We start from the raw sequence: 22,191 nt of genomic DNA, 5'->3' as shown, positions 1-22,191 counted from the left end.
GTCCGTTGTTGCTAGTCGGGCGGCCACGTTTCTCACGTACTCTGTGAGCTTCCATGTGGGAAGAGCGTTAGTATCTGGACAGCCATGTTGGGGAGAGACAATGTTGTCTGTGGAACGGCGGTGTTCACCGTTCCTTTGGCTGAGTGCGAACCAGCATATTCCACGGGCATGTTGACCTGCAGCCACGCAGGTGCCAAGCTGCCGGCCACATGGGGTGGCCACCAGTAATAGTGGGGAGAATGGCTGAGAAACCCATTCCTGGAGATTTCTCCTCCCGAACAACTATGGGGCAGACAGAGGCTGTTCCGGCACAGATAACTATAAAGAGCTCTTGACTGACATTAGGTAAAAACACATGTGTGTGTGTGTCTACGTGTCTGTATGTGTGTGTGTGTGTATCTGTGTGCGTGTGTACACATGTATATATGTGTGTATGCATAGGTGTGTGTGTGGCAGTGTTTGTCTCTGTGTCTCTGTGTGTGTATGTATATGTGCCTGAGTGAATGAATACCTGTTTGTGTCTGTGTGTCTCTGTGTTTGTGTATACCTACGTGTCTCTGTATATAAACCTGTGTCTTTGTCTGTGTGTGCCTGTGTGCATAGATGAGTGTTTCAGTGTATGCCTACTTCTGCGTGTGTGTGTCCGTCCAGGCCATACTAAGAGTTCCTGTTTTCTATTGCTCGTTGTGTGTCCCTACGGCAGCCTCACCTTTCAAAGTGACCATCACAGCCTGGCTCCTGGTGGAGGGAATCCATCTCCCGCTGTCCTTCTCTTCGTACCCGCAGGTGTATACCCCAGAGCTGTTCGTATCCGCCAGCGGGATGCTCAGTACGGCGATGTTCCTAGCTTCGGTGTCGGGCTCTGTGATGTGGGTCTCGGACCCTGCCTCGATCTCTGCTCCGTGCTGGTAGAAGTGGAACCTCCGCTCCGCAGCGTGCCCGGGAGCTGTGCAGGTGACGACGAGTGGGTGCCCCTCATTTGCTTCTCTGGACGGGGGGTCTACACTCAACTTCGGCTCTGCAGGGGGTCCTGAAGAGAACAGCAGCGTGTGAGGGGCCACCCGGGCAGGAGAGGGAGGAAAGAGAAGATGCGAGTTGGAGAATGGAACGGGCATGGCTTCCATCCCGCCATGGCGGTGGAGACACGGTTGGAGCGGGACAGAGAAATGCATGCCCCCAAATACAGTTATTGGGTTAGTCTACGGAACCGAAAAGAGGAGGGTCTTGGCTTTCCCTGGGTGACCAGATGGATTGCCCCTTTGTCCACTCAAGGGATTTTTTTTAGTTGGGCGGCCCGTCCGTTGTTGCTAGTCGGGCGGCCACGTTTCTCACGTACTCTGTGAGCTTCCATGTGGGAAGAGCGTTAGTATCTGGACAGCCATGTTGGGGAGAGACAATGTTGTCTGTGGAACGGCGGTGTTCACCGTTCCTTTGGCTGAGTGCGAACCAGCATATTCCACGGGCATGTTGACCTGCAGCCACGCAGGTGCTAAGCTGCCGGCCACATGGGGTGGCCACCAGTAATAGTGGGGAGAATGGATGAGAAACCCATTCCAGGAGATTTCTCCTCCCAAACAACTATGGGGCAGACAGAGGCTCTTCCGGCACGGATAACTATAAAGAGCTCTTGACCGACATTAGGTAAAAACCCATGTGTGTGTGTGTCTGAGTGTGCGTGTGTACACATGTATATATGTATGTATGCATACGTGTGTGTGTGGCAGTGTTTGTCTCTGTGTCTCTGTGTGTGTATGTATATGTGCCTGAGTGAATGAATACCTTTTTGTGTCTGTGTGTCTCTGTGTTTGTGTATACCTACGTGTCTCTGTATATAAACGTGTGTCTTTGTCTGTGTGTGTCTGTGTGCATAGATGAGTGTTTCAGTGTATGCATACTTCTGAGAGTGTGTGTCTATCCAGGCCATACTAAGTGTTCCTGTTTTCTATTGCTCATTGTGTGTCCCTACCACAGCCTCACCTTTCAAGGTGACCATCACAGCCTGACTCCTGGAGGAGGGAATCCATCTCCCACTGTCTTTCTCCTCGTACCCGCAGGAGTATTCCCCAGAGCTGTTGGTATCCGCCCGCGGGATGCTCAGCACGGCGACGTTCCTAGGTGGGGTTTCAGGCGCCGTGATGTGCTTCTCAGCTCCTGCCTCGAGCTCGGCTCCTTGCTGGTAGAAGTGGAACCTTCGCTCCGCAGCGTCCCCAGGAGCGATACAGGTGATGACGAGGGGCTGCCCTTCATTCGCCTCTCTGGACGGGGGGTCCACACTCAACGTCGGCTCTGCAGGGGGGCCTGAGGAGAACAGCAGCATGTGAGGGGCCACCCGGGCAGGAGAGGGAGGAAAGAGAAGATGCGGATTGGAGAATGAGACAGGCGTGGCTTCCATCCCCCCATGGCGGTGAAGACTCGGTTGGAGCGGGACAGAGAAATACATCCCCCAAAAGACGGTTACTGGGTTACCCTACGGAGTGGGACACAGGCGGGGCTTGGCTTTCCCTGGGTGTCCGGATGGATTGCCCCCATGGCCACTCCTGGGATTTTTTAAGTTGGGCAGCCCATCCGTTGTTGCTAGTCGGGCGCCCACGTTTCTCACGTCCCCTGTGAGATGCCATATTGGAAGAACGTTAGTATCTGGGCAGCCATGTGGGGCAGAAACGCCTTTGTGAATGAATACCTGTTTGTGTCTGTGTGTCTCTGTGTTTGTGTATACCTACGTGTCTCTGTATATAAACGTGTGTCTTTGTCTGTGTGTGTCTGTGTGCATAGATGAGGGTTTCAGTGTATGCATACTTCTGCGTGTGTGTGTCCGTCCAGGCCATACTAAGTGTTCCTGTTTTGTATTGCTCGTTGTGTGTCCCTACGGCAGCCTCACCTTTCAAGGTGAGCATCACAGCCTGACTCCTGGAGGAGGGAATCCATCTCCCACTGTCCTTCTCCTCGTACCCGCAGGAGTATTTCCCTGTACTGTTGGTATCCGCCCGTGGGATGCTCAGCACTGCGACGTTCCTAGGTGGGGTGTCAGTCGCCGTGATGTGCTTCTCGGCTCCTGCCTCGATCTCAGCCCCTTGCTGGTAGAAGTGGAACCTCCGCTCTGTGGCGTGCGTGGGAGCCGTGCAGGTGACGACGATGGGGTGCCCTTTATATGCTTCTCTGGACGGGGGGTCCACACTCAACATTGGCTCAGCAGGGGGGCCTGAGGAGAACAGCAGCATGTGAGGGGTCACCCGGGCAGGAGATGAAGGAAGGAGAAGATGCCCCTTTGAGAATGGGACTTGCATGGCTTCCATCCCACTGTGGCGGTGGAGACACGGTTGGAGCGGGACAGAGACCGTTATTGGGTTATCCTACTGAGCGGGAAAGAGTTGATTCTTGGCTTTCCCTGGGTGACCACCAGCTCATGATCAGCTTTTTTTCGGCAGATTGGGGCAGTCTCCATGTGCCACGGTCGACAAGGAAGGGTTTGTCAACCGGCGCAGGTAAACCTGGTTTCCCGAGCCATACCTTTGCCAGTTGTCAAAGGCTTCCTCGTCGACCACTGCACGTCCAGACTGCCCCGATCTGCTGACAAACAGCTGATCATCAGCTGTTTGGCAGAGCCTGGCAGCCATTTAAATTTAAATGAAACCTTGATTATTTAAATCGCTGATTCATTTCCCTCTACCTATCTGCCTAAACTACATGGCTCCATCAACGGAGCTGTGTAGTTTAGACGTACCCATACTGTTGACAACGCTTCTGTTGACAAAGGGCATTTAGACTTCATCCAGTTCTGTGGACAAAGCAAGCCACTTTGTCGACATGAGAGTGTAGATGCAAAGGACAGTGTAGATGCAATAATGCCTCCTGTCGACAGAATTTTGTTGACAAAAGGTGTTATTCCTCCTAGACTGAGATTTACCACCGTCGACAAAACTGCCAAGTTCTGTCTACATTATGTCGACAGAATTCATCAGTAGTGTAGACGCAGGTATAGTTTTGTCCACAAAAGTGTACTTTTGTCAACAAAATCCTGCAGTCTAAACACACCCTTTATGCCTAGCTATTTTCATGTCTACAGGCTAGCGAGAGAGGCAGGAAGACACCAGATAGATAGATAGATAGATAGATAGATAGATAGATAGATAGATAGATAGATAGATAGATAGATAGATAGATAGATAGATAGATAGAGGGGGGGTGTGGGGATAGATAGATAGATAGATAGATAGATAGATAGATAGATAGATAGATAGATAGATAGATAGATAGATAGATAGATAGATAGATAGATGGGGTGTGTGGGGATAGATAGATAGATAGATAGATAGATAGATAGATAGATAGATAGATAGATAGATAGATAGATAGATAGATAGATAGATAGAGGGGGGGTGTGGGGATAGATAGATAGATAGATAGATAGATAGATAGATAGATAGATAGATAGATAGATAGATAGATAGATAGAGGGGGGGTGTGGGGATAGATAGATAGATAGATAGATAGATAGATAGATAGATAGATAGATAGATAGATAGATAGATAGATAGATAGATAGATAGATCGAGGGGGTGTGTGGGGATAGATAGATAGATCTCTCTCACCTTTGACTTTGATGGTGATAGTGGCGCTGTGCATGGACTTTGTTAAATGACCAGTCCTGCCTGTGTAATATGCACAGTAATACTCCCCCGCGTCGCGGGGCCCGGTTATGTTAAAGTTGTAGGTCTTCTTCCTGCCAGAGGACACTCTGTCTGTCACAGCGAACCCCGTGTCACTGTAGAAGTGGAATTCTCTCACGGGAACCGACAGGAGTTCAGCAGAGCACGTGAGAGCCACGGTGTCTCCAATCAGGTACTCGTCCTTCAGTGGGTCTATAGAAAAGGCTGGGGCTGGATGTGGGGCTGGGGAGGGAAGGGTCCATTAGCAGAATAGAAAACCCACAGAGACACGGCCACAAACAGACCCCCTCGTCTTTCCCCTCCATCCACCCCTGATGGATGGGAAGAGTCCATGGGAGGTTCCCAGCCCTTTTCTCAGGGCACTGGCTTGTGGACTCCCCTTGGCTGTGACCTAGGCGAGGACAGGGGACAGCTGCCCTGAATGCAAGAGGCAGGAGGTGAGCACTGGGAAGTTGGGGGGAGGGGAGTCCCTGCCCCCCCTCTGCTCAGGTCTGCTCCCTGGTGTGGTGGATGGGGGGACAACATACAAAGAGGAACTGGGAATGCCAGGCTGACGGAGGGCCAGGACTTTTCCTAACTGCGTTGGTGCAGTCAGAATGAGCCGACGGGAACAAAATGGTGGGACAAAGTCAGGAGAAGGGGGGGCGGGAACGGAGATGGGGAAGGAACCGGATGTTCTGCATCAATGGGGTGTGCTCCTAAACTCAAGCCCTCGGGTGAAAATACCTCCCAAAACACACCCTATCCCTCGCCTCCCACTAAGGGGCAGCAATGCGCCCATGCACCCTCCAGACTCCCAGGGCGAAGAACCCACGGACTTGGCTCAGTTGTGGGATCGGTGGGTGACTCTGAACTGGGGCTGGATGAAGATTGGTCTTTGCAAGGGGGAGACGGATGGGTTTCCTCCCACAGATCCACCCCCAAGATCCCAGACCCCACAGCATAAGCACTGGCAAATCCTTCTCCAGAGATAACCTCCACCCCAAAATGAGTTATTGCAGCCAGCCCAGGACTCCACCTTACCTGAAAGGAGCACCAGCTGGGGCAGCAGCTGAAAAGTGGCTGAAAGAGAGAAGAGGGGATGAGTGATAGATTGGGGGAGGAAGGGTGGATGGATGAGCATGCTGGGAGTTAGGCATGTTAGAAAAAGGGGGGAGTGAGAAAGAGTGGATGAAGGGATACTAAAGCTCAGAAGAAAGAAAGAAAGAAAGAAAGAAAGAAAGAAAGAAAGAAAGAAAGAAAGAAAGAAAGAAAGAAAGAAAGAAAGAAAGAAAGAAAGAAAGAAAGAAAGAAAGAAAGAGGACCCAGAAGGACAGCCTGCCAGTGAGAGAGAAAAGAGATGGTCAGAAAACAAGTCAGCAAGACAAGAAAGAGAAAGCAAAAAAGTAGAAAGATCTGGAAAGAAAGAAAAAAGAGAAAAGAGAGGAAGAAAGGGGGGAGTGAGAAAGGCCGAAGGAAGGAGTGGAGCCAGCTGGCCAGGAGGGCCGGAGGAGAAGTAGGAGCGAGCAAGAAAGGATACAGGTTGAGGTGGGCACTTACCCAGCAGAAGTAGAGTCCGCGCCATGCTGAGTTGGTCGCTCTGGGCTGGGAGCTGGGTTCTCCGCTCAGCCACTGGCCCCAGCTCTGCCCGGGGGGGAAAGGGAGTGTCACCCTTCCTGTGCTGTGGTGTCCTCTGTTTCCTCTGAGAAGAGAGGCATCGTGTCATCCTGGCCAGGCTCTGGTGAAATGTTACCATGCACTGGCCATCCGCTCGGGGTGTTTCTCTGCCCCCCTCTCTTCCAGCGTCTCAAGAGCAACAAGACTCAGCAGGGCAGGACCCACCCTAAAGGCCTCCTCCTACTGTGTGGGGAAACTGAGGCGCAGTCCAGGGCCAGGCTAGCAGCCTGAGAGAAGATGGGAGGGGAAAACACCTGCTGAGGTCATTACACTCGGGCATCGACTCTGAAGGGAGGTCGTGGAAGGCCTGTCCCTGGAGGTCCCAAGGCCCACCTTGGAGAGACACCTTCTGGGGTGTAGAAGGAGGGAGAGTGCAGGAGTTGGGGGGTGGGAGGGGGCAGGTCTACAAGGCCCTATCTCAGGCAGGAGTGGATTCATGGCTTTTGAGGTCCCTTCCAGCCCCAACTACTTCTGTGAATGGTGAACGGGAGGTAAAGGGACTATGGGATGGGGGTGGAGCCTTGCCTTGATGGGGACCATGAGACGTGCTACCTACCAGCCCTGTGCTCTTGGGGAGCAGGGAGTGACACTCCTGGAAAACCATCCCCCCTGCTGGAATCAAAGACAAAGCAATGAAAAGGCCGAGGAAAACCCACCCTAAACTAATTAAGGAACCCCCCAGCCTCACCTGCACTGACGATAGGACAGAGGGACTTCTCATTAGCAGTCAGCATGGAGACCCGCTCTTCCAAGGCAGGACCCGCACTGAACTCTGGGATACCGAAAGCAGAGACGCACGGCCTGATGGGAAATCTCTGCTCCAGATGCTAATGAACCCAGGCCTGCTCAGCCCCCCAATGAGTCGTCATGATCCTATTGACATCTACGATACTGCCACTGCCCAGTTGCGTTGGGAGCTCCTTCAAGGAACATCCCCCATCACCAGGGGCGATCAGTCTCTGTCGTCTCGCCTCCGTTTCCCTTCGCACCGTTGTCCTGTCCCTGTAAGGACGCCTACCCTTGCCCAAGAAAAACGGTCCTGAGACCGGGACGTAAGCTGCATCCGTTCCATTGAGTTGTCTTCATCTCCTGTCTGATCGTGCTCGTCTCCTGCCCTCTGGACCCCCGGCTCCCATCCCCCTCTGGGCACCCCGATCAGGGCAAGCTCCACGGAGTGGTGAGGTCTCTCTCTCTCTTCCCCTCTCCCTCAACTACTTCTGTATGCGCAGCCTCCTGACCCTGCCCTATGTAAACTGTTCTACCATCTGTAATCGGTTTCAATTTAGATTCGATAGTGTCACTGTTTTCACTACGCAGAAATAAATAATGGTCATTGTTCAGCTGGTTGCATCTCTCTCTCTTTCTCTTTCGCTCGCTCTTCCTCAAGCGGGGTTGTTTTGGCTTCCCCATTCGCTCTGCAGCAACGCTTCTCGTCCCCAAGCGACAGATCCCTGGCGTGACCAAAGTCTCGTGGGGTTTGCTCATCGTGTGGTTCCCCAGGGAATGATTGTGGGGTGAGAGTGGGGATAGGGGGTGCTGAACCTGGGGGCTTATGAGGATGGCAGTGTAAAGTGCTGTTTAATTCCACCCACGGAGGCCAAAGGAACATGGGGGTGCAGTGGGGCGTTGCTGTTAACCAGTGTGCTGAGTCCAGGGATGTAGGAGAGGTCAGCGTGTGAGAGCTGAGTGCCCAGTCCCTCCAGGGGTGCTCTGGTAGTGGGGGGTGAGTGTCTGTGTGTTGCTAAGGTGGGGAGGACCCCGTCCTGAGGAGCCTAGTTCCTGCAGGGGCGCTCCAGTGGGAGGGAGAATGGGCAGCAGGGAGAATTCAGCCCCATAGGAGAGCACAAAGAAGCACCCGCAGCACCCGGATAGAATTGTGAACCTCCCTCCGGGCCCGTAAGTGTAACCCTAATAAATGAGCACACGTCAGAGAACTGGGCAAATCTGGTAACAGACGTGGGGCTCAACCTCCCACCCCGCAGCGGCATGAGTGACCCCTCAGCTCCCCACAGCTGTAGACCCCTGTTAGGGGGCAGGAAAGGGCTCTGTGTGCTGCAGGAAAGCGCTCCCAAACTCCCCTCCGCTCCGCATAGACCCCGCCCACACCTCCACCCGCTCCTGCACTCTCCTCCCGCCCAGACTCCGCCCACACCTCCACCCGCTCCTGCACTCTCCTCCCGCCCAGACTCCGCCCACACCTCCACCCGCTCCTGCACTCTTCTCCCGCCCAGACTCCGCCCACACCTCCACCTCCTCCCGCCCATACTCCCACACCTCCCGCCCATACTCCCACACCTCCTGCACCCTCCTCCCGCCCATACTCTGCCCACACCTCCACCCGCTCCTGCGCCCTCCTCCCAGCCAGACCCTGCCCACACCTCCACCCGCTCCTGCACCCTCCTCCCATCCAGACCCTGCCCACATCTCCACCCGCTCCTGCACCATCCTCCCACCCAGAACCCGCCCACACCTTCACCTGCTCCCGCTCCTGCCTCCAGCTCAGACCCTGCCCATAACTCTGTTTGCTTCCACACCTTCCTCCAGCCCACACTTCCATCCCGCTCCCACCCCTCCTCTCACCCAGACCCCAACTGCACCTCCACCGCTCTCCTACATCCTCTTCCCACCCAGACCCTGCCAACAGCTCCGCCCACTCCTTTACCTTCCTCATTCCCAGACCACACCCACATCTCCACTCTGCTCCCATATCCTCCTCCCGCCCAGACTCCACCCACACCTGCACCCTGCTCCCACACCCTCCTTATGCCCAGACCCCACCCACACCCGCACCCCACTGCCACCCTCTCCTCCTGCCCAGACACCACCCACACCTCCAGCCCACTTCTGCACCCTGTCATGCCCAGACTCTGCCCACACCTGCACCTCACTCCAGCACCCTCCTCCCACCCAGACCCTGCCCCCACCTCCATCCTGCTCCTGCACGCTCCTCCCTCCCAAACCCCGCCCACACCTCCACCCTGATCCCACACCCACCTCCTACCTGCTCCTGCACCTCCTCCCATCCATATTCCACCCCCACCTCCATTCCATTCTTGCAGAGCCTCATGGGACTAGACCCAGGTACCAGAAGAGTTAATCCAGCCCTGGGGGTAACCCTGAGCCTCAGCACCTCCCCCACCCCCATGGGGCTGGAGTTTAAGGGGAGCAAGGGGGAGTCTTTTTCCTCTCTTCTCACTTGGTGGTCAGATCAGCGAGGGTGTTTTATTCCCTGCTTCTTGCTAGTCTGTGACCCTGACTGATTTTTCTGTGGCTCTGTGGCCCCCCAGCCCCAAAAAGATTCCCCACCCTGCCTTAGGAGATTAGAGAGGTGTTTAATACCAAAGAGGAGACAGGGAATTTACAGTGATTCACATTGTCTTGAACGTTCATGGCAAAGGAGGGAGATCTGATGAAACGTAGGAGAATCGAAACATCCTCCTTACTCGCAAATAGTCTGAGACTCATTGCGACAGGTAAAGAGACGCAATCACATTTCATTGGGCCAGAGATATTTTCAGCACAAGGGGTTCTCCACTCACACTGAAGTGGGCGGGAGACCTGGCACGTGACCACAGGTGAGGCGGAGACCTTGGAAGAATGCACAGAGTCATAATATTTACAGCCCTTCATTAACCTTATGACACAGTGAGGGGAAACTGAGGCAGCATGGTGGGGAGGAGCAGAGTGGGTTCCCACAGAGGCTAAAAAGTGTCTGGGTTCATTGATGCCAGGGGTATCGGCGAGTAACTGCTGATGGAGCCATCCTTCTCGGTTCTGTTTATCGACCACCTGGAGCCTGCCAAGGAGGGAATCAACATGATGTCTCTTGGAGTGATCCTGTCCCACCTTAAGACACCGGAATCCCAAAGAGTAGGTCCCATTCCCCTTCCTACCGTCTCTCCCTTTTGCACCAGCATCGCACAGTTACCAAATTACCCATGATTTCAGCAGAATCTCCTTCTAGGAAACTCCCCGCTGTCTTTTAGTTCAAATTACCCACTGTCCTTTGCACTGAAATCCTGCATTAGCAAATCACCCATGATCCCTTGCAAGGCAGTCCTTTGCAATAGGCTTTTGCGAGACTATCAATAAGAGGCAGTGTGTGATTTCTCCAGAATCTCCTTGAAATGGAGACTTGAATTTTCATCCTGGATGGCAGATTCCCCCTTCCCACCCACCTCTCTCCTGTGCCCACGCACCTTTCCTTTTCCTCACGCAGAGACAGAGGAGGAGTAGCAGTAAAACCAGAGCCAGCACACCAGCTGCAGCCCCCGCCACCAGGGGGATGGGCAGCGACGTGACACCTGAGGAAAGGGCAGAAGGGGAGGAGTTAACAGGCAGGAATCATAGGGAAAGAAGAGTGAATATGGATCTACTAGATCGACTCCACCCCAGCTGGTGCAAAGAATCCCAGGTGCCCTTCCTTTTAACGAATGGTTTTCTGCCTGCCCGATGCTTTTCGGGGCCAGCCTGCGATGTGATTGGATTTTGATAGGACCGTGCAAAACATCATCACAATTACCATTCTATGTTGGCACCCAATCTTGTGCAGGGAGAGCACAAAACAAAGTGTCTATTGCCAGCTGAGGGTGCACCGATTGGGTTTCCATGAGTCACATGCCTTTTTGGGGGGCGAGGGGATGAGCCTTTGTGTTTGATGGGGTTGTTCTTGGGAAATTAGCAACAGACCTGGTGGAACTGGTGTGGAACTAGTTGAGCGAATCAGAGCACTTGGTTGGCAGGGGACATTAAGTGGTGCCAATCCACACTGGAGGAACTAGGCTGGGAGTATTCAGACAAACCTGTAAGTCATGGCTGCTGCCTAACAAAGGGACTGAGTCGTTCATGGGCAAGTTGAAATCAGGGAGGGGAAGACTGCATATTAGGAAAACGATTTGCCTAGGCGGGTGGGGAAGCACTAGCATGGGTTCCCTAGGGCGGGGGTGGAATCTCCATTTGTCATAACCATGAGGGTTAGTCATCAGCCTGGGGACTAAGGGGTTAACTATGTCTCTGTACCTAGTCAGGTAGCCGCTCAGCCAAAAGAAATGCAGTTAGAGATTTCAAACTGGGACAAAGGAATTTTGAGTTTTTCCCCTCCTTTCTCTCTGAGCCTGTTTGCTCTCTAGATACTGAGGGAGACAGAAGACATGTCTCTCTCCAAGAAAAAGGCTCTTCCGCATGTGTGTGTAGGATAAAGTTTAAATAAATCTGTACAAATTTATTGTTTTCTGGGTTGGGAATTTGGATCTGATGTCTGAGCTGTCAGAAATGGACTTTCTTCTCTCTGAAACCAAGTTTTGGCCCATGTGGGAATCCTCAATGACTCTATTAATTGGTGGTCTTCCTATCTAGCTGTTCCAACTCTGCTTGTAATTAGAGTATTGTTTTAATAATAAAAGTTTGTTCTTTTTTTCTTAACCGGGTATTGGTTCATTTCTGTGTCCTGGAAAATCTGTCTGTGGGATCTGCAGGCCTCTGAAGAGGGGACAGCAGCTCGTATTTTCTTTTTTTCTTTTTAAGTTTTTTGGAGAAAAGAATTTGTGGGCTCTGAGGTTGGTTTCAAGTGTTCACCCCTGGACGCCATTTTGGGAGGATTAAAGAGATTCCCTCCACGCAGACATGGTCCTAAAAAGGGCCCTGGAGGTTACTCCATTGGTCTTCCATTAAGGTCACCACTCCGGGAGCAAGGCGATGGCTTGCTGGACTTTTTGGTGGCCAACATGGCAAAGACAAGCATTCTGAAGGACAGGTTGGGTGTGCCTTGTAGTACAAGATCACGACTTTGGGGCTGTAAGTAATTATGAAGCAATTCAGCCGGCTATGAGCCCATCTGCAAACCCACAATATGACACAGCCCTAGGGACATGCCAGCACCAGAAGGTTACATGGGGGCACTGCAGTATGATTCCTGAGTCTTGTTAATATCCCCTTTTTAACATGGCATCGCTTTGGAAGGAGAAGAGGGGCCGCTGGTGTGATCCAGGGGTTCTTACTGGGGTTCTGGGACACTCACCTTTCACAGTGACAGTCACGGCCTGGCTCCTGGGGGAGGCGACCCACCGCCCATTCACCTTCTCCTCGTACCCACAGGTGAATTCCCCGGCCATGTCAAGGCCAGCCTGGGGGATGGTCAGCTCAGGCTCTGAGGCACTAGTGTCGATCTTGGTCCCGTTCTTGTAGAAGTGAAACCTCTGTTCGCTGGGGACCTTGGGAGCCATGCAGGTGAAGTTCAGGGGCAGGCCTTCATCCACAGCTCCCGATGAGGGATTCACCCTCAGCACAGACGGGGGAAGGGGCTCTGGGAGCAGAAGAAAAATGGGGGTGCTCACTAGCAGGACCACAAGCTACCTGTCATGGAGAGGCAGGGATGGTGTGATGTTTAGTAGGGCAGCAGAGGGTGGGGCGGGGAAGGGGCAGCTATACTGTATAATGGGCACTAGGGCAGCAGAGGCTGGAGTGGGAAAGGGGTGACCATCGTGGGTGTTTGGAAGTATACTGTACAATGGGCACTAGGGGCAGCAGAGGGTGGGGCGGGGAAGGGGCGGCTATACTGTATAATGGGCACTAGGGCAGCAGAGGCTGGAGTGGGAAAGGGGTGACCATCGTGGGTGTTTGGAAGTATACTGTACAATGGGCACTAGGGGCAGCAGAGGGTGGGGCGGGGAAGGGGCGGCTATACTGTATAATGGGCACTGGGGGCAGCAGAGGGTGGGTGGAGAAGGGGCGGCTATACTGTATAATGGGCACTAGGGCAGCAGAGGCTGGCGTGGGAAAGGGGTGACCATGGTGGGTGTTTGGAAGTATACTGTACAATGGGCACTAGGGGCAGCAGAGGGTGAGGTGGGGAAGGGGCGGCTATACTGTATAATGGGCACTAGGGGCAGCAGAGGGTGGGGCGGGGAAGGGGCGGCTATACTGTATAATGGGCACTAGGGGGCAGCAGAGGGTGGGGCGGGGAAGGGGCGGCTATACTGTATAATGGGCACTAGGGGGCAGCAGAGGGTGGGCGGGGAAGGGGCGGCTATACTGTATAATGGGCACTAGGGGGCAGCAGAGGGTGGGGCGGGGAAGGGGCGGCTATACTGTATAACGGGCACTAGGGGCAGCAGAGGGTGAGGTGGGGAAGGGGCGGCTATACTGTATCACGGGCACTAGGGGGCAGCAGAGGGTGGGGCGGGGAAGGGCCGGCTATACTGTATAATGGGCACTAGGGGCAGCAGAGGGTGGGGCGGGGAAGGGCCGGCTATACTGTATAATGGGCACTAGGGGGCAGCAGAGGGTGGGGCGGGGAAGGGGCGGATATACTGTATAATGGGCACTAGGGCAGCAGAGGGCGGGGTGAGGAAGGGGCAGCTATACTGTAGACTGGGCACTAGGGCACCAGGGTGGGGAAGGTGTAGTTATATTGTATTAGGGGCAGGAGAAGTTCTGCATGATAGTGCTAGGAAGTTTAATGCTTTGGGGGGGGAGTGTCTGTGTGTGTGTCCGTCCAGGCCATACAAAGTGTTCCGTGTGCTTAGGGATGGTTGTGTCCCCCTACGGCAGCCTCACCTTTCAAGGTGACCATCACAGCCTGGCTCCTGGTGGAGGGAATCCATCTCCCACTGTCCTTCTCCTCGTACCCGCAGGAGTATTCCCCAGAGCTGCTGGTATCCGCCCGCGGGATGCTCAGCACGGCGACGTTCCAAGGTGAGGTGTCTGGTGACGTGATGTTTTTCTCGGCTCCTGCCTTTAACTCGGCTCCGTGCTGGTAAAAGTGGAACCTCCGCTCCAGGGCGTCCCCGGGGGCCATGCAGGTGATGAAGAGGGGGTGCCCTTCATTCACCTCTTTGGACGGGGGGTCCACATTCAATGTCGGCTCTGCAGGGGGGCCTGAGGAGAAAAGCAGCATGTGAGGGCCACCTGGGCAGGACATGGAGGAAAGAGAAGATACGGTTTGGAGAATGGAACGAGCATGGCTTCCATCCCGCCATGGCGGTGGAGACTCGGTTGGAGCGGGACAGAGAAATGCACCCCCCCAAAGACAGTTATTGGGTTACCCTACTGAACAGTAAAGAGGAGGGTCTTGGCTTTCCCTGGGCAACCAGATGGATTGCGCCCTTGGCCACTCCTGGGTTTTTCATTTGGGTGGCCCATCCGTTGTTGCTAGTCGGGCGGCCACGGTTCTCACGTACCCTGTGAGCCGCCCTATTGGAAGAGCGTTAGTATCTGGGCAGCCATGTTGGGCAGAGACGCTGTTGTCACTGTAGCAGCTGTGTCTACCGTTCCTTAGGCTGAGTGCAAGCCACCGTATTCCACGCGCATGTTCACCTGCAGCCATGCAGGTGCCAGGCTGCCAGCCATGTGCGGTGGCCACGAGTAATTGTGGGGAGAATAACTGGGAAATCCCTTATGCCAGAGGAACCATGGGAGATATTCCTGCTCCCAAACAACTATGAGGCAGAGAGAGCCTCTTCTGTCACGGATACCCATGAAGAGCTATTGACCGACAATAAGTAAAAATGCATGTGGGTGTCTGTGTCTGTATATGTGTGTCTCTGTGTGTGTGTGTATACATGCGTATCTGTGTGTGTGTTTCTGTGTGTGTCCATACAGGCGATACTAAGTGTTCCGTGTGTCTAGACCTGGTTGTGTGTTCCTACGGCAGCCTCACCTTTCAAGGTGACCATCACAGCCTGGCTCCTGGTGGAGGGAATCCATCTCCCGCTGTCCTTCTCCTCGTACCCGCAAGAGTATTCACCAGAGCTGTTGGTATCCGCCCGCGGGATGCTCAGCACGGCGACGTTCCAAGGTGGGGTGTCGGGCGCTGTGATATGGGTCTCGGACCCTGCCTCGATCTCTGCTCCGTGCTGGTAGAAGTGGAACCTCCGCTCCGCGGCGTGCCCGGAAGCCGTGCAGGTGATGACGAGAGGGTGCCCTTCATTCGCCTCTCTGGATGGGGGGTTCACACTTAACATCGGCTCTGCAGGGGGGCCTGAGGAGGACAGCAGAGTGTGAGGGGCCACCCAGGCAGGAGAGGGAGGAAAGAGAAGATGTGGGTTGGAGAATGGGATGGGTGTGGCTTCCATCCCGCCCATGGCGGTGGAGACATAGTTGGAGCGGGACAGAGAAATGCACCCCCCAAATACGGTTATTGGGTTACCCTACAGAGTGGGAAAGAGGAGGGTCTTGGCTTTCCCTGGGTGACCAGATGGATTACCCCCTTGGCCACTCCTGGATTTTTCATTTGGGTGGCCCGTCCGTTGTTGCTAGTCGGGCGGCCTTGTTTCTCACGTACCCAGTGAGCCGCCCTATTGGAAGAGCGTTAGTATCTGGGCAGCCATGTTGTGCAGAGACGCTGTTGTCACTGTAGCAGCTGTGTCTACCATTCCTTAGGCTGAGTGCAAGCCACCATATTCCACGCACATGTTCACCTGCAGCCATGCAGGTGCCAGGCTGCCAGCCATGTGGGGTGGCCACGAGTAATTGTGGGGAGAATAACTGGGAAATCCCGTACGCCAGAGGAACCATGGGAGATATTCCTGCTCCCAAACAACTATGAGGCAGAGAGAACCTCTTCTGTCACGGATACCCATGAAGAGCTATTGACCGACAATAGGTAAAAATGCATGTGGGTGTCTGTGTCTGTATATGTGTGTCTGTGTGTGTGTGTGTATGCATGCCTATCTGTGTGTATGCATATGTGTGTGTTTCTGTGTGTATCCATACAGGCAATACTAAGTGTTCCGTGTGTCTAGACCTGGTTGTGTGTTCCTACGGCAGCCTCACCTTTCAAGGTGACCATCACAGCCTGGCTCCTGGTGGAGGGAATCCATCTCCCGCTGTCCTTCTCCTCGTACCCGCAAGAGTATTCACCAGAGCTGTTGGTATCCGCCCGCGGGATGCTCAGTACGGCGACGTTCCAAGGTGGGGTGTCGGGCTCTGTGATATGGGTCTCGGACCCTGCCTCGATCTCTGCTCCGTGCTGGTAGAAGTGGAACCTCCGCTCCGCGGCGTGCCCGGAAGCCGTGCAGGTGATGACGAGAGGGTGCCCTTCATTCGCCTCTCTGGATGGGGGGTTCACACTTAACATCGGCTCTGCAGGGGGGTCTGAGGAGGACAGCAGCGTGTGAGGGGCCACCCAGGCAGGAGAGGGAGGAAAGAGAAGATGTGGGTTGGAGAATGGGATGGGTGTGGCTTCCATCCCGCCATGGCGGTGGAGACACAGTTGGAGCGGGACAGAGAAATGCACCCCCCAAATACGGTTATTGGGTTACCCTACAGAGTGGGAAAGAGGAGGGTCTTGGCTTTCCCTGGGTGACCAGATGGATTGCGCCCTTGGCCACTCTTGGGTTTTTCAGTTGGGCGGCCCGTCCTTTGTTGCTAGTCGGGCGGCCTTGTTTCTCACGTACCCAGTGAGCCACCATATTGCAGGAGCGTCAGTGTCTGGGAAGCTATGTTGGGCAGAGACACTGTTGTCTCTGTAGTGGCTGGGTTTACTATTCCTTAGGCTGAGTGCGAGCCGCCATATTCCATGGGTATGTTAACCGGCAGCCACGCAGGTGCCAGGTCATGTGGGGTGGCCACGAGTAATTGTGGGGAGAACGGCTGGGAAATTCCATATGCCAGAGGAGCCACGGGAGAGATTCCTGCTCCCGAACAACTATGGGGTAGACAGAGCCTCTTCCGCCATGGAGACCCATGAAGAGCTATTGACCGACAATAGGTAGAAACGCATTTGTGTCTGTGTGTCTGTATGAGTGTGTGTGTGTGTGTCTCTATGTGTGTGTGTATGCATGTGTATCTGTGTGTATGCATACGTGTGTGTGTCTCTGTGTGTTTGTGTGTCTGTGTGTTTGTTTCTGTGCTTACATGAATGTGTGTGCCTGTGTGTGTATAGATATGTGTCTGTGGGTATGCATACATGTGTGTGTGTCTGTGTTTGTCTCTGTGTCTCTGTGAGTGTATATATATGTATCTGTGTGCATACTTGTGTGTGTCTGTGTGTTTTTGTATACATGCATGTCTGTATATACGTGTGTCTGTGTCTGTGTGTTTGTGTGTCTGTGTGCATAGATGAGTGTCTGTGTGTATGCATACGTGTGTGTCTCTGTGTATGTTTGTCTGCGTGTGTATATATGCATATCTCTGTGTATGCATGCGTGTCTGTCTATGTGCATACATGTGTGTCTGTGTGTATTCATGCATGTTTGTGCATCTGTGAAAAACCTTCACAACAAGAATTGCAATGCTAGGACTGTAGTAACACGAAGGCCTAAAACATAAGCCCATGAAGGTCAGATCTGAGGCCTGAGGCCTAGCTGAGAATGAACAAAACATGGTGAACATAAAGCAGAGCTAAGCTGTGAGCAAAAGCAGCCCCCTGCTCACAGTCCCATCATGAACAGGGCTCAGACTTATCGATAACAGGTCCAGGGCTAACACTAACTGGTCATTGGGACTGACCATCAGTTGTAAGCGCATTCGAAAAGACAATGGTACCACTTCCCATGGATACCGACTCCTGGTGAGGAAAAGGGTCTAAGATTCCTCCCCACGGATACTGACTCTGGTTCAGGAAAATAGCGAGGTTGATGCATGATGGACGGAGATGGTCTAATCAGATCACGAGGCACAAGGGGATGGGTGGTTGTCTGGCAACATCAGGTGGTGGCAGCCTCACACATCGGCAGTGATGTGTTCGTGCCTGTATATAGGGTGGTGTCTCAGGGGACAATCTTTGAACGGCTGAGGGGGGCAATGGAAGTGTTCCATTGTGTTGAGCTGTTCCATTGCTACGGGATGCAACTGTGTCGCGGTTCAGTAGTCTATTGAAAACTATGACTGTATTTCGCGTCACAATAAACCTGGCTTGGCGTCTGTGATCCTTATCTAGTTTGTGGTCTTTGGGGTTTCTCACGGGGTCTGCTGTGGAGACTTAGTGCACAAGTCTACACGTCCCACAGCACGGAGCACACACACAAGCAGCCATCTGGTTGTCATTGTCGGAGGGGCCAGAGACGTCGCAACAGTGAGTCCTGGCCCCTGCGAACTAACAGTTGCCTGGAGAACTACATTGGTGACCCCACCCCTGATCTGGTAAGCAAGGAGGCTACCCCCTATAGCAGTCGCGCTCGAACCTGACAGAACACCACAAGCTAGGGAACCACGATGAGCAGAACATAATAAAGAAGGGGGTCCCACACTATGGGTACATCTAGACTACAGGCTTTTGTGAACAGAGGCTTTGTTGACAGGTACCGTCGACAATGCTTCTGTCGACAAAGGGCGTCTAGATTACATCCAGTTCTGTCAACAAAGCAAGCCGCTTTGTCGACATGAGAGTGTAGACACAAAGGACAGTGTAGCTGCAATAATGCCTTCTGTCGACAGAACTCTGTTGAGAAAAGGTGTTATTCCTCATAGACTGACGTTTACCACCGTCAACAAAACTACCGAGTTCTGTTGACGTTATGTATACGCAGGTATAGTTTTGTCTATACGCAGGTATAATTTTGTCCACAAAAGTCCACTTTTGTCAACAAAACCCTGTAGTCTAGACACACCCTTTATGCCTAGCTACTTCCATGTCTACAGGCTAGTGAGGGAGGAAGGAAGACACATGATAGATAGATAGATAGATAGATAGATAGATAGATAGATAGATAGATAGATAGATAGATAGATAGATAGATAGATAGATAGATAGATAGATAGATAGATAGAGGGGGTGTGTGGGGATAGATAGATAGATAGATAGATAGATAGATAGATAGATAGATAGATAGATAGATAGATAGATAGATAGATAGATAGATAGATAGAGGAGGTGTATGGGGATAGATAGATGGATCTATCTCACCTTTGACTTTGATGGTGATACCGTCACTGTGCCTGGACTTTGTGAAATGACCGGGCCTGCCCGTGTAATAGGCACAGCTGTACTCCCCCGCATCGCGGGGCCCAGTGATATTGAGGTTATAGGTCTGCTTCCATCGGGAGGACACTCTGGCTGTCACAGCCAACCCCTTGTCACTGTAGAAATGGAATTCTCTTATGGGAACCGGCAGGGGGTCAGCAGAGCACGTGAGAGCCACGGTGTCTCCGAGCAGGTACTCGTCCTTCCGGGGGTCTATGGAGAAGGTTGGGGCTGGATGTGGGTCTGGGGAGAGAAGGGTCCATTAGCACCAACTCAGAACCCACAGAGACCACAAACAGACCCCCTCATCTTTCCCACCCACAATGGATGAGAAGAGTCCATGGGAGGTTCCACCACCTTTCCCCCTGCTGCTGCATATGGAGTCCCCTAGCCTGAGTCTTCCCAGAGCCTGAGCCATAGGCTAGAAGAGGGAGCAGCTGCCTTGCATGCAACAGTCCAGAGGTGAGCACTGGGATGTTGGGGGGGCCCCTGCACCCCCACCCCTCAGGGCTGCCCCTTGGTGTGGTGGACGGAGGGAAACAGAGAAAGAGGAACCGGGAGCACCAGGCTGACGCAGGGCCAGGACTGTTCCCGACTGCGTGGGTGCGGTCAGAATGAGCTATCTTCCCTCGACCAGAGAAAAATGCTGAGTCAGCCTTTCCCAGAGCATAGTGCTCCGTTTCCCCCCATTCTGAGACACATAGAGACCCTCCCTCCCATGGCTCGGCCCTCCTCTCTGGGGCGAGGTTGGAACGAACCGGGTGGATCGGTGGAAGGAGCAAAGGAGTCGGAGATTTCTGGGTTCACACACACACACCCCCCCCCGCCACCCCCGAACTGCCCTGCCACATCCCACAGATTCAGTGGAAGGAAATACCCCACCTCAGCTTCCAAGACATCCCCACGCCCCATCTCAGCAGGGACAGCAGGCTATAAGGTGCAAAGTGAAGGAGAGCGATATCTGGGCTCACATCCTCCCCGACCTTTCCTGCCACATCCGACAGCTGCAATGGGAGGAAGTACCCCACCCTGGCTTCCGAGACATCCCCACCCCAAGCAGTAGCATCTCGGCACGGACAGGCATGAGCATTACCTGCAGGGGACACTGGCCAGGGAAGGAACTGGAGAGAGGCTGGAAGAGAGAAGAGTGTTGATGAGATCTCCATGGACATGGGTTATGGGATGCTGGGGGGAAAGGGAGAAGAAGGTCAACAGAAGAAAGAAAGAGAAAAAGACGTAACTTACCCAACAGAGGGAGAAGGTGAATTAGTGCCATGCTAGCCGGTCCCTTGGGCTGGGAGCTGGGTTCTCACCTCCACCACTTGCCCTGTCTTCCTCGGAAGGGTGACTGACCCTTCTGTGCAGATCCCTTGAGAAGGACAATCCCATGACAGGGTGCATTGCTCATCCCTCGGCGCTCCCTGCCTCCCCCCCTCCGTCACATGGCCTGGGAGAAGTCACTGCCCCCCTCCCAGCACACAGGAAATCCTGCTGAGACCACAAATTCAACATCTTCTTCCCATGGCCCAGCTGTTCGCTGCTGGCCACAGACGCCATCTGTTCGCTGCTGCTTTTGGAGCGAGCTGCCCAACCTTTCCTGCTGCCCCCTCCCAGTCCAGGGCAAGGGCTCTTCTCCATCCCCTGCTGATGTCCCCCAAAGCCTGATTCTGGATCCCAGCTCCTCCACCGTCACTTCTCAGAGGCAGTGTGATGAAGTGGAGCGGGGCACTGGAGGGGTTCTGAGGGATTGCATGTAGAGGGGAGGCCTTCCATGTCCCAGAACAGAACCGGAGACCCCAGCGACCGGTGCCTGGCAGACCCAGCCAGAGGGAGGCCAGCGGGCTGCAGAAGGGACACCTCAGGACCTGAGCCAGCTGGCTGCAGAAGGGACACCTCAGGGCCTGAGCCAGCTGGTCCCAGCCAGGGGAGAAAAATGGACAGAGGAGAGGGGAGGTGGAGAAGAGAAGGGCCCAGGTGACCCTATGTACCTGGACAGAAGACAATGGACAGGGAAGGGGCTGCTGTTGGAGGGGGATCGGAGGCTAGGCCAGAAGGCAGGGGTTGTGAGATGGGGCAGGGGGGCAGACCAAGCCCACATGGCTGCAGGGGAAACTCAGATGAGCTGGGCTGAGGGGGGAGCAGGCCAAAGGTTCCTGTGCCAGGTTCAAAGCTCAGTATACCCTCCTATGGGATGCTGGCTTGGAGCTGCTCTGGGCTGGAGAACAGGGTTGTGCTGTCCCCACTGGGGGTGGAGGCCCCGGGCTGCTGAGGGAGTGGACTCCCCGAGAAGGGGCAGTCTCACTGTTGGGGGTTCCACCCAGAGAGCTGTGGGATGGTAACAAGGGCACACTCACTTTTCTCACCCACCTGGGAGACGGGTTTCTATCCTGGACCGTTTCCTGCCTTTGCTGGAAGTTTATCGGGGAATCGGTCTATCCACACAGGCCTCCTTCGCCTTCCCCTTGGCACCGGTAAACAATCATATCGCCTGTGGTTCCTAGTCACCACACAGTACTTTCTAACCAGCCACAGCAAATCCCACAGGGGTAGCCCAGCTAGGAAAAAAATTAACACGGAAGCAGGAACTGAAGGATGCTTCCCTCACAACCGGCTGGAAGCGAGAAACCCTGGGCGTGTCTATGCAAACACAGTTTGCTCCTGCTTCACTTGGGTTTGCTGGATATCCAGCCGAGGGGCCCGGGTTTGCTCAGGGCAATTGCTGCTTTCACTGGCAGTAGAGCTGCCCGTTGAGAATTCAGACCACTTGGAGCTGAGATGGGGCAGGTTTTCTCTCCATCCCGAAGAAGAGTTGAAAGTGACTAAAAGGCCGGTAGGTAGAGGTCACAGCTGAGAGGCGGAGGGTAGCGCATGGGGACCAAGCACCAGCCAGGAAAACAAGCAGCCAATTGGGTGACAGCTGAGAGATGCGAGGAGTGGCCAGTAGGGCAGAGCAGCCAGCCTGGATTA

General features: G+C 53.9%; 2 protein-coding genes across 4 annotated transcripts; both read right to left on the bottom strand.

Moving 5' to 3' along the window:
• Window positions 1-28: 28 nt before the first annotated feature.
• Window positions 29-8,397, bottom strand: LOC142821355 (Fc receptor-like protein 5). 2 transcript variants are annotated; one of them, XM_075912250.1, is made up of 7 exons: window positions 7,012-8,397; window positions 6,207-6,348; window positions 5,691-5,729; window positions 4,590-4,889; window positions 2,879-3,199; window positions 1,978-2,298; window positions 31-1,030 (listed from the first exon to the last, which is right to left on the bottom strand). In XM_075912250.1, the coding sequence occupies exons 1-7, from the start codon at window positions 7,042-7,044 to the stop codon at window positions 675-677; spliced, it is 1,512 nt and encodes a 503-aa protein (XP_075768365.1). In that variant the 5' UTR covers window positions 7,045-8,397; the 3' UTR covers window positions 31-674. The 2 variants fall into 2 exon arrangements, with proteins under 2 accessions (XP_075768364.1, XP_075768365.1); XM_075912249.1 differs by having other exon boundaries at window positions 29-1,030; window positions 6,207-8,397.
• Window positions 8,398-9,933: 1,536 nt separating this feature from the next.
• LOC102452069 (basement membrane proteoglycan-like) lies at window positions 9,934-21,758 on the bottom strand. 2 transcript variants are annotated; one of them, XM_075911970.1, is made up of 10 exons: window positions 21,592-21,758; window positions 20,470-20,593; window positions 20,318-20,356; window positions 19,168-19,467; window positions 16,095-16,415; window positions 14,980-15,300; window positions 13,878-14,198; window positions 12,340-12,624; window positions 10,523-10,627; window positions 9,934-10,119 (listed from the first exon to the last, which is right to left on the bottom strand). In XM_075911970.1, the coding sequence occupies exons 2-10, from the start codon at window positions 20,498-20,500 to the stop codon at window positions 10,025-10,027; spliced, it is 1,818 nt and encodes a 605-aa protein (XP_075768085.1). In that variant the 5' UTR covers window positions 20,501-20,593; window positions 21,592-21,758; the 3' UTR covers window positions 9,934-10,024. The 2 variants fall into 2 exon arrangements, with proteins under 2 accessions (XP_075768085.1, XP_075768086.1); XM_075911971.1 differs by lacking the exons at window positions 13,878-14,198; window positions 21,592-21,758 and having other exon boundaries at window positions 20,470-20,664.
• Between the last annotated feature and the right edge of the window lie 433 nt (window positions 21,759-22,191).

Source organism: Pelodiscus sinensis, chromosome 30, assembly GCF_049634645.1.
Source record: "Pelodiscus sinensis isolate JC-2024 chromosome 30, ASM4963464v1, whole genome shotgun sequence".
In the NCBI taxonomy this organism is placed as follows: Eukaryota; Metazoa; Chordata; order Testudines; family Trionychidae; genus Pelodiscus; species Pelodiscus sinensis.
This window is presented reverse-complemented; position numbering and strand designations above follow the sequence as displayed.

What these genes read in the sequence shown, in the direction of transcription:
- LOC142821355 (XM_075912249.1), bottom strand. Translation starts at nt 6,402, where the DNA reads ATGGTAACATTTCACCAGAGCCTGGCCAGGATGACACGATGCCTCTCT. An exon ending in GCGGACTCTACTTCTGCTGG is followed by an intron (nt 5,730 to 6,206) that starts GTAAGTGCCCAC and finishes TCTCTCTTTCAG; the next exon opens with CCACTTTTCAGCTGCTGCCC. An exon ending in TGTGATGCTCACCTTGAAAG is followed by an intron (nt 2,299 to 2,878) that starts GTGAGGCTGCCG and finishes TGTTCTCCTCAG; the next exon opens with GCCCCCCTGCAGAGCCGACG.
- LOC102452069 (XM_075911970.1), bottom strand. Translation starts at nt 20,500, where the DNA reads ATGGCACTAATTCACCTTCTCCCTCTGTTGG. An exon ending in TCACCTTCTCCCTCTGTTGG is followed by an intron (nt 20,357 to 20,469) that starts GTAAGTTACGTC and finishes TCTCTCTTCCAG; the next exon opens with CCTCTCTCCAGTTCCTTCCC. An exon ending in CTGCGTGAGGAAAAGGAAAG is followed by an intron (nt 10,120 to 10,522) that starts GTGCGTGGGCAC and finishes CCTCCTTGGCAG; the next exon opens with GCTCCAGGTGGTCGATAAAC.